Raw genomic sequence first — 11,615 nt, forward strand, 5'->3', positions numbered from 1 at the left:
CTAATAATAATAATAATAATAATAAATCCTTATGGAAAATCAGGTGTATGTCTTCCTAGGAGAAATCAACTGAAGAACAGGCCCAGAAACTGACTGTGTTCATCTGCAGAGTGCAATGCATTGGGCTAATAATTGGCCAGAAAAGCCAGTGGCATTATATAAAATGGGATAGAGGGGCTACAACCAAGCCCTCTCCTACCAAAAAAATCATTGGGTCACCAATTGAGTTTCAGTAAATCTGTATATTGAGAAGTCAGGTGATGCGCACAAAACATTTGCAGGACATTGTGTTGTTTGCCCAAACTGTTTATTTACTTACATTCCAAGCTGCACAAATGCCAATTGTATCAGGAAAGTGGCAGAATTTGTTCTTATTAAAAACAGGAATTCAGCAAACCATAAATAGCACCATTATGAAGTTCATATGCAATGCCTATCTGTATGTTTGTATCTTTTGCTGTGCAAGAAAGTGCTTGACTACAGACATGAGACCTATTATCCAGAATGTTTGGCACCTACAGTTTTCCAGACAAGGGGACCTTTCATAACATGGAGCACTAAGGCTATGGAAAAACATTTAAACATTCAAAGATATAAAATGGGAAAGAGCAGCACCATGTTTCAGATTGTTTGGGGTTCCAATAATATATCTCATGTCTGTACTTTAAGTGGTGCCTTCAGTTACTGTAGGTATGGGACATTGCATATGGTGTACACAGAACTTTCCTTTTGCCCACATTTACATTCATTTTTATTTGCATTACAGTAGCCGCAGCACATACTATTAATGGCCACAAGGGGTACACTGAGCGACATGGCCCCTCCCAGGCCTTTCCTCTAGGTGTTAATTTAATATTTTAATCTAAAAAAATATATTTTCTGTCATTGTTTCCCAGATAGAAATAACACAATTCATAATCTTTACTCTTCCCCTTTTAACCTCCCATTATTCCACATAAAAAATGTACTTTCCCTCTTTGACCCTCTGACTAGTGTCTGTGCAAATATAACCAAAAGGCACATTTTATTAAAGCATTTTGCCTCGGTTTTTTTCTGGCTAATACAAAGCAGGCCCCTTATCTTACAGCTGAAATCAAGTATTTTAATGTGCAAGCATCCAAATGTTTCTTTTTTTAACGCAGTCACCTTGGATTTTTTTTTTATCTGGATATTGAAATTTGATCAAGCTGTATTCAAGCAAATATATATTTGCCTCTTGGTTGCTCATACTGCCATTTAGGGGATTTATAATGGCATTAATGTTATGTTCTTGGTGGATTAATTAAGATTCCATGAAACATGAGGCCTGCTGGTCTCTAATTAAAAATTGTTGGCCTGTAACATAAACTCTCAATATACTGAATTCTCAGTCTTCTTAATGTACTGAAGGTAATCATAAATTGGAAGCAGAAAGCCAGAAATAGTAAATGAAACTGCAATGATCCGCAGCAAGGCGAGGAATTAAACACCCATTTACACATTGCCATGCCAGCTATCACTGTAACACTGGAAAAGCCAATTCTATCTTGGGCTCATTCACAGCTTATTGTAACTATTTTTGCCAAAGGCGCTTGAGCACTCCATTACTTGGGTCTCCTAAGGCTCAGGACAATTCCATTTTCCCCCTTTGTTGCACATTTCAAATGCAGTGAATGTCTTTATTCTGTATTTGTTGGACGTCCCTGAATATGTTTTAAACTAGTGGAACAGGTCTTGGAGAATGATCTTAGGACTTTTGCTCTAGAAGACAAAAAGAGACAAAAATAAGCTTATTCACAAAATATGCATGGTTTCTGCCAACATCATTACTAGGTTTTTGTAAGGCTAAGGCCACAATCGCGTAAAATCGCCAGCGTAAAAACACGCGGCGATCTTTTTTCTATTGTCGCTCGAAATCGCCTAGCGAGGCAATTTCGAGCGACAGTAGAGAAAAGATCGCCGCGTGTGTTTTTACGCTGGCGATTTTACGCGATTCCCCATAGACGCCAGCGCAAAAGTTTCCCCAGCGATTGCGGCTTAAAAGTCGCAGCGAAAAGTCGCCGCGAGTCAAATCGCGGCGCTATCGCCTAGTGTGGCCTTAGCCTAAGAGTAAGGATACTTCCCCACACTAAATATTTACTACTGTAATAATATTATGGTAGCCTGGTGCTAAAACCTGTGATGGGATTAACCCACTTGTTGTACATCTCTATAATGTACTTGATCAAAGTAAAAAATCTGCTGTTAAATTTGTTGAAACTATGTTTATCTGAAGTTCCTTTTTTGCCTGTGTTGCATTCCAATAAATCAGTTTTTATCGTTTACGAATCCCTGTTGCCTAGGATTACTTGGGAAAATGTGTATGATGTGTGATGAGTTATTGCCCAGATAGGTCCCTAGAGATCCCTTCCTCTGCAATTGCCCAGATTAGAGAAGAGTTTCATGTAGCAGTTTTCTACCTTAGAGAGAACACAGAAAGCAGTACTCTTCTCTATAGCACTATATTTGGCACCCAACGTGGGACTTGAACTCACAACCCTGATTAAAGGAATCTGTTCTACCAAGTGAACTAATGGACCCCTGTGTCTATATGACTTTATTGGGCAGCAGTTTGAGTAAAAAGAACTGCCCAATTCTGTAAAAGTAACATATGAATTTGGGAGGGATGTGCTTCCATTGGCCAAGGAGTGTTATGAGGCCAGACATATTTAAGGAAGTTGAGGATAGGGTTTCTAGATAGTCGAGGAATATCTCCTGTTACAGCACAATCCAGGTGTGAGAGATAGATTGAGCCGTTTTGTGCTCCACCAAGGATAGACAGAGTGGAGTTAGTTCCTCAAAAGACACTTGTCAAAGTAGGCACTATGTCAGCCTGTTGATGCAGTCATCTCTTTGGGAGGCCAGTTTATCAAAGGTCAAATTTCGAATTCAGTTTTTTTAAAATTCAAATATACTCACAATTTGACTGGGAGGTCATCCAATAAAATATTTGAATGGTTAATATTCAATCAAATGGTTCCAACCCGAAAATTCTAATCATATTTGATTCGTACGAATTAAATTTTTCTCCCAAAAAAAAAAATCGAATGTCAGGAAGGCTATTACAGTAACACCTCCAAATGGCTCAATTGACATCTGCCATTGACTTGTACATGAACTCATCGAGGTGTGATAAATCTCACATTCGAATAGGGGGATTAAAATTTAAATGTGTGAATTTTTAAACTCAATCAATCGAATTCGAATTGACTATTCGACCCTTGATAAATCTGCCCCTATGTGTCCGTATAGACCCCTATAATAGATGGTTCAGTTGCCATCTTTGCTTTGGACGATGGGGCCAAATATAGGTATAGTAGCCACTTAATCATGAAAATGAACATTTATTATAAGCTTGATCATATTGAAATAAGAAACTTTTCAAATACAATCAATTAAATATTCTGCATTGTTTTTGAAATCATCAAGTTTATCTTTACTATCCCTCTCTCAGCATCTGTTTCTCTTCATTCTGTCTTCATGCAGCAGTTGGGTGTCAGATATTCACTGACAGTTAGATCCAATATATCTTCCTTTCCTAGCAGATGAATTAGAGTTCACTCGAATAACTGATTCCAGTACAGGTATGGGACCTGTTATCCAGAATGCTTGAGACCTGGGGTATTCCGGATAGTGGATCTTTCTGTAATTGGGATCTTCACACCTTAAGTCTACTAGAAAACCATGTTAACATTAAATAAAGCCAATAGGCTGGTTTTGCTTCCAATAATGATTAATTATGTCTTAGTTGGGATCAAGTATAAGCTATTGTTTTATTTTTACAGAGAAAAAATAAATCATTTTTTAAAATCCAAATTATTTGATTATAATGAAGTCTATGGGAGACAGCCTTTCCATAACTCAGAGCTTTCTGGATAAAGGGGTTTCCAGATAACAGATCCCATACCTGTACAAACATAATCTAACAAAATAACTGCCTTTTGCACAAATCCTGCATGTAGAGAGACGTGATGTCTGGTGAGTTTAATAGAGTGAACTCTAATACATCTTCTAGGCAAAGGGAGCCCCCCTATAAGATATATTGGATCTAACTGTCAATGAATATCTGACACCAAACTGCTGCATGAAGAGAGAATGAAGAGAAGCGGAATAGTGAAGATAAATTTGATTATTTCTGAAACGGTACAGAATGTTTAGTAGATTGTATTTAGAATTTTTTTATTTCAGTACGCTGAAGCTAATATCTTCCCTTCTATATCTATACCTTCTGCCTGCCCTGCAGCATTTGCCTGGAAATAGACTACGAACTCTCTTTACCCTTTGGCATTAGGCCAGAGGAGTCTTTAGTTTTCTGTTAACTGGATCCATCATCATTTTTTCTATACTTAGGCCTGGAGATTACCAGCCCCTGTTAAAAATCATACTATGATGCCAAATACTACCAAATACTAGTGTGATGCATGGTATGAATTTACCTTCTCTTCCAGTGAAGTTAGTTGTGACCGGAGCTGCACAATAAGACTCAAGGATGGAAACACTGCACCCACAGAAGCAGCACTCTTCAACTATACCAGGTCGGTTTTTGTTACGAAAATGAGCTCCTCTGCCTAAACAAAAATAATGCAAACATACCTAGGAATCATTCAGTGTTTGCTGGCCAGAGACAGACTGTGTAATAAATTGGATTGTGCACCACTTAATTACGGATAATAAGTGTCACATGAGAGCTACACAAGCAATTAAACGCACAAGGCTGCAAGTCAAGGTAAAATAGGTACATTATCAGGCAAAGACCTGGACAGAATAAACATATTATTTGTACATGAGATTGATTTTCAAGTTAGGGAAATTGTTGGCCTGTTGCCTTGGGCTTTCATACCAGTCACTGGATTTTGAGATGGCTTCTTATGTCAACTGACTGGCTAATTAGTAGTTAGACCTACAGTATAACAATCACTGGAGGGCTACAGATTAGACATCCTTGTTTACATCTTATTGGGAACATGTATTAAAAAATGCAAAGTTTATTACTGGTCTAATAACCTATAGCAATTAGGCAGCATTGACTGGTCACATCTGATTGGTTGTTATACGTTACAAGATCTTGGAAAGATACTATTATAACAATTTGCCCTGGGCATTATGCTTTTACTGGTCCGAGAACCCCTAGACGAGTTGTAATATCCTTGTATTTTGCATTACTTTTTTTTAACCTATAAAAACAACCGTTCAAAAAGTAAAGTGAGAAACACATCCCTTTCAAATAAAATAACCTAGAAATAGGGCAGGATAACACCATCTCTTTTAGTCAGTGCAAAACGAATGGCTGTGAAGAGGACCTTGATTTGATAACAAACATTAATGGAACATGTTAAACAGTTACTAATACAAGAATTTAAAAGGCAATAACCTACAAGGGTACAGTGCATTCACTGTGCAAATGTTACATTACTTTCCTAGAATGTGCACATATTCTGTTGGGTAAAATGTAATCTGTGCCTTGAGTAAACATTGCTGCAAATTTGGATTAAATTTCTGTTTCTTAAGAATAAATAAATGCAAAAAACAAACTGAAAACATATAAACATATTTCTGTGATGTTCACTCCAGAAGAACAGAATTATCATTGCTTTGCACTGATATATTCCTTATTATCTTACTTTTATTAATTCAGGCACTGAACATTTATTTTATGTAATTGCACAAAGAATTCTTCTTTGTGGTGCAGAATAAGCCAAAAGATTTCTTCATGCAAAGTTTGCAAAGAAAATGATCAAGTCTGTGATATTGGTTTGAATTGATTACCTCTGCAGACAACTGGAATGACTCATTGTATATATATAATATAAATATCAAATTATAAGGCTGAATAGTAAATAATTCAGATTATTGGTATATGGCAGAGCAGAAACCAGCTCCATTAGCATCAGAATTTAGCTCTGTGGCATCAGTTTATCTGTTAACAACTGTCTGGGAACAACTGTAAAGCCCTGGATCATTACTATTATAGAGAGTCTGAACCTTTAGGCTGGTTCAAGAAGTTCAGTACAGGAACAAATGAAATTTTTTTAATTACCTAAATGTGTTAGATGTGCAATAAATCCTAAAACTAATGGTCTAGGGTTGTGTGGTATGGAGTATAAATGATGACTCCAGTGGACAGGCCAAGACAAGTTTATTTAAATTAAGTGGAAACATTGGTTGTTGAATTATCTGAATGTATTGGACCAGATTCACTCCAATGAGAAAATCTTGTCTCCTACTGCAATTCTAAATTATCGAGTTTTCACAAGATAAAGTATGAAAGATCAGGCCCATTATGTCAAGATCACTTTCCAACAAATGAATGAAATTGTGACACCACATGGTCATCAGAAACGTTGGACTGCAGGACCAGTGGTGACCCCCAGTGATACAAATCCCCCAAAGTAGACTATATTTTTGAATAAGGATGGAGTCATATAAAGGATAAAAGATAATAAAAGCAGACATACTGACGTAAAACCCAGTACGTCCGCAGACAAATTGCAGGATGTCTACCAGTTCTGCACCGCAGAGCAGCTCCTTTGAACGTGGTCTCAGACAGCTAGCGCTGGTGGCTTCCACGTACAGTGTAAACACAAGAGACAGGCACAGCACCACCCGGCTGATGGGGAACGGTGTCACTTTCTAGGAACATAAGAAACAATATTGAGTCAGTGTTTCATGCAAACAGAGAGAGGCAAAGGTTACGCATGGAGAGCAGCCTGTTGCTCAGCTCTTTCATGTGACCTACTTTTCTTCTAGAGATCTGGAAGGAATGCTGAGCTCAGTGTCTCAGAAGTCAGACTGACTGAAGTAAACAAACCAGCACATGCACATGGCTTAGTCATTAACCATCAGATCTATGGTCAAAAAGCCAATAAACCTTCACGTTTTCCTGCACAACTGTGTTGCAGATTATATATATATATATATATATATATATATATATATATATATATATATATATATATATATATATATATATATATATATATATATATCTATATATATATATATCTATATATATATATATCTATATATAGGTATGGGACCTGTTATCCAGAATGCTCGGGACCTGGGGGTTTCCGGATAACGGATCTTTCTGTAATTTGGGTCTTCATGCTTTAAGTCTACTAGAACTTAATCTAAACATTAAATAAACCCAATAGGCTAGTTTTGCTTCCAATAAGGATTAATTATATCTTAGTTGGGATCAAGTACAAGCTACTGTTTTATTATTACAGAGAAAATGGAAATCATTTTTAAAAATTTGAATTATTTGGATAAAACGGAGTCTATGGGAGACAGCCATTCCGTAATTCAGAGCTTTCTGGATATCGGGTTTCCGGATAAGGGATCCTATACCTATATATATATATATATATATATATATATATATATATGCTGGAATCACTCACACTTGCCAGTCTCCAGTGTTGCCATATTGTTCCAACTTATCTGGCATGCAATACTCTTATTTCTTATGGATACTATGTGGAGACCCAAATGTGCAGGGCCCAGTGCAACTGGCCCTATTTGTAAACCCTGTACCCTTCATGAAAGTTAGTAGCGAGAAAGAAGATTCACATTCATTTCATTTGTTCGTACTGGTTTCTTACTGGGGTGGTTCACCTTTAGGTTAACTTTAAGTATGTTATTGAATGGCCAATTCTAAGCAACTCGTCAGTTGGCCTTCATTTTTTTCCTTTTTATAGATATCGATTATTTTCCTTATTTTTCTAACTCGTTCCAGCTTTCAAATAGGGGTCACTGGCTCCATCTAAAATAAATGCTCTGCAAGGCTAGAAATGTATTGTTATTGCTACTTTTTATTATTCATCTTTCTGTCCAGGCCTTCTACAGTCTCTTATTCAAATAAATGCATGGTTGCTAGTGTAAACTGGATTTTTTCTTGAAACTGCAAGCTGAAGAGCTGCTGAATAAAAAGCTAAATAACTCTAAAACCACAAATTATAAAAAATGAAAGCCAATTGCAAATTGTCTTCCAATATCTATGTGTATATCATACTAAAAGTTAATTTAAATGTAAACAACCCTTTTAGGGTCTGGCCTCACGGGCAGATTTGGGGAGATTAATCGCCAGGCGACAAATCTCCGCTTCTTCACGGTGACTAATCTCCCCGATCTGCCTTCGCCTGCCTTCCACCGGCTAAAATGTAAATCGCCTGGGGGCAGGCACACGGAGTGCTTGATTTTCCAAAGTTTTACAAGTTTCCTTGTGAAGCAATTACATGCGACTTGGGAAAATGAAGTGATCCGAGTGTCTGCCCCCAGGCGATTTTTATTTTACCCGGCTGAAGGCAGGTGAAGGCAGATCGGGGAGATTAGTCGCCGCGATGAAGAGGAGATTTGTCGCCTGGCGACTAATCTCCCCGAATCTGCCCGTGTGGCCAGACCCTTAAGCAGCACAATGAAACCCTAGAGGAAAATACTGCATTCCTACACATTTGGTTAATGCCTTTACATTTGGTTAATGCCTTACTAAAGGAAATTGCATTAAATCTGGTATTGTTGCCAGCAATCACAATGACTACGGGATCACTGCATCCAATGTCGGAATCCTATTTCTCAGTCTCTGGACAAACACTGATAATAGAATCCTTAGCAAAATAATAAAAAGCCTCAGTTGGGTCAATACACCATCTGCATATACATTACTATTTTGTAACAACAATGTAAATCATCTCAGAAGGGAAAGGCGTTTGGGGCTGTATTTACAACCTGCCCTTTCTGAAAGTATCAGCTGGGCACACGCTGCCATCAACTTTGCTGTTATCCTGCATTGTAAAGAAAGGTGCAGGGAAAGAATAGGGTCGTCTGTTTATTGTAATGCAAAAGAACAAGCTCAAATGTGCAGAAAAAACACAGGCTTTTGGGAAAGACATAGTACAGCAGTGATCAGACTTTTTTTAGTTCAATCCCCCGTGAAGGTCCATTTTTTATTCCCCTTAGCTCATAATAAGGTTCCAGATATAACAATATATCAGTCATTCAGCCATACACTAACCCCAACTGGCCTTCAAACTGAACTGTCAGGTGTTTCTAGATAGCAAATGGCCATTGTCCCCAATTCTCATCCTAACTTCCATTTGGATTGAGCCCCCTTCTGCCACTACTCCAAGCCCCCCAGTGAGGGCATGTCTCTAACATTTTGGGAAGCCTCTCCACCATCCAATTTAAAAGATGGTGCTATAATAAAAGAACAATGAGCAGATACAGAATACAGAATAGGGTGGGAAGCAACTCTAAAAACAGATCTTTTTGCCTCTAAAAGTCGGTGATCCTAATATAGATGTCCCTATTTCCAACAGGCATGAGGTATAAGGTTTCATACATAGAGGATTGCAAAAGTCAAAATAAGGGGTGGGGTAGGGAGAAAAGCCAAATAAAATGAGGTTACCTTTCTGGTCAGCTTTGCCTTTTTTAGCTTTTTGGATTCCTGTAGACACATGGCTATCACTGGCCTGTATTATCGACTGTATGATAGCATGCAAACACTTTTACAGCTTTGGCTGCTACATTCAGGACTTTGCACTGTGCCTGCTCTCAGCCCATCTGGCAGCAAGTTCTGATGTTCAGGTGGTGTTTGTCTGAGAGAGAAGCCCATGAGAAAAGAGACAGTAGCTGTGCAATATATGGATTTAAATGCTGGAGGAGGATCCTTTTGCTGCTGCTGTCCAGCTGAAGGTGGGGGGGGAGGGTATCTTGCCTAAAGATCAGTAAATAAACCCAAATATCCCCCTCATCCTCACTATCTCATTGACTTCTTTATGCACGGCGACAGTGGGAGTGAAATTCATGTCCACCAGAAAGTTAAAAAGAAGCTGTGAAAATATACATTATCTAGTTCAGACATTAATATCTTTCTTGCCAGAGGGGAAGGCACATTGTTTGGATTGTGTTACAGATTCTTCCAGCATGGAAATTGCTGTAAGAACTGTTTTGCATTTCTCCAAATGTTTCCCCTTTTTGGGCATTAGAGACGTCTTGAAGGTCTATCGCAGGGAGGGATCCCCAACCTTTTGAACCTGTGAGCAACATTCAGAAGGAGTTGGGGAGCAAAACTAGCATGAAAAATTTTCTTGGGGTGCCATATAAATGCCATTTGGTAGCCCCTATGTGAATTGTCAACCTACATTGAGGCCTGGTTTGGCAGTACATCTGGTTTTTATACCAAAACTTGCCTCCAAGCCTGGAATTCAAAAATAAGCTCCTGCTTTGAGGCCACTGGGAGCAACATCCAAGGGGTTGGAGAACAACATCTGTCTTAGGTGAAGTGTCACCCATATATAACCGCAGAAAGAGGTGGCAGCAAGTTCAGCTACGTTGAGTTGATTTCTTCCACCTGATCACAATGCCAGTCATAACACTCCATGCCACAGGCATTATGCTTATCTTGAATATGTAGGGTCTTCCATGAAAATGGTCAAAACACGATAATTATGTTTATCATCTCTTTGCGGGAACAAGCAGGTGACGTGAACATTTAGGATCTTCTGTGAAAATAGTCAAAACATGATTTCGCTCTCAAATTGTTTACAGCTTTACATACAAAGGAAACACTTTGGTCAGTATTTGTGCTGTTTTGTGAAACCACTGGCCTTTTTATATGATGATGATAATGATGATGATGAAAAAACCTTGCTGTTCTGATTATCTTCAACAAAGCAGCATGTAGCTGTACTTTCATTCAGAATTGCTCATTTCATTAATAGTTCCTTGAATGTCAGGCCCTGGAATGGCAAGCTGTGGCTTCTGGCAAATGTCCAGAGGAGCTGCTGTAAGATGCCATGGACAGTCACTATTTAGTGGAACAGCGGTGGAGTACCGTTTGGGTCTCTGTGTACTTAGAATGCCAGGGCCGATTTGTATCTCTGTTGAGGCCTGTACTATTTTGTGGCATTTAAGGGCTGTAGGCCACACCAAGAGTGTCAGTTCTTTACTATAGTGCATTCTGCAATGTTGCTAGTTCATTTAACACACTTCTGTCCCTCCTTAAAGTCCTCCTTATGACATCATAATCTAGTAAACTAGAGCAATTTGGGAGGGAATGGGACTATGTGGCTTGTTGGTAAGACTCACAAAGTTGATCACCAGTCTTTGTTTTAGGGTTCTTTCTGGGATTTACATATATGCTAACATATATAAGAAAACCATTGACTTCCTTAGATGACATATTTTTCTGTTAAGTTGTTATACATTCATAATGTAATGTGCAAAGTTATTTTCTTCAACAGCCTTTTTTTTTCTTCATCCACCTCCTCTAAAAGTGAACTGATCCTTCACGTATTTCAGTCTCAGTAAGGGGCAATAACAACCCAGCCTGCCTGTGTGGTCTTGTGTAAAGATACGGTTGTTTGTCAGCTCCTGATTGGGAAAGGAGCCACTGGAACCTGCATTTGCTGCACCTGTTTGTGTAATTTCAAACAGGGGGAGGCAAGAGAGTAGCGCTGGAATGAGACTGTCTCCCTTTCCCTTTCTGTTGACTTTATGGCTCAGGGCTACGAGCTTTGACAATAAATTGCCAAAACAGGTTGCAGCTGGTCAGCGTTAAATAAACTATGATAGGCATTACCTTGCTTTTTTGGAGC

At 38.6% G+C, this 11,615-nt stretch overlaps 1 protein-coding gene across 1 annotated transcript; it reads right to left on the reverse strand.

Moving 5' to 3' along the window:
- Positions 1–290: 290 nt before the first annotated feature.
- LOC108697782 (insulin-like growth factor III) lies at positions 291–9,653 on the reverse strand. Its single transcript, XM_018228157.2, has 4 exons — positions 9,425–9,653; positions 6,474–6,648; positions 4,455–4,586; positions 291–1,740 (listed from the first exon to the last, which is right to left on the reverse strand). Exons 1-4 carry the CDS (start codon positions 9,473–9,475, stop codon positions 1,727–1,729), a joined length of 372 nt encoding a protein of 123 aa, XP_018083646.1. The 5' UTR covers positions 9,476–9,653; the 3' UTR covers positions 291–1,726.
- Positions 9,654–11,615: the final 1,962 nt, after the last annotated feature.

The sequence above is a fragment of the Xenopus laevis genome, chromosome 7S, assembly GCF_017654675.1.
Source record: "Xenopus laevis strain J_2021 chromosome 7S, Xenopus_laevis_v10.1, whole genome shotgun sequence".
Lineage (NCBI taxonomy): Eukaryota > Metazoa > Chordata > Amphibia > Anura > Pipidae > Xenopus > Xenopus laevis.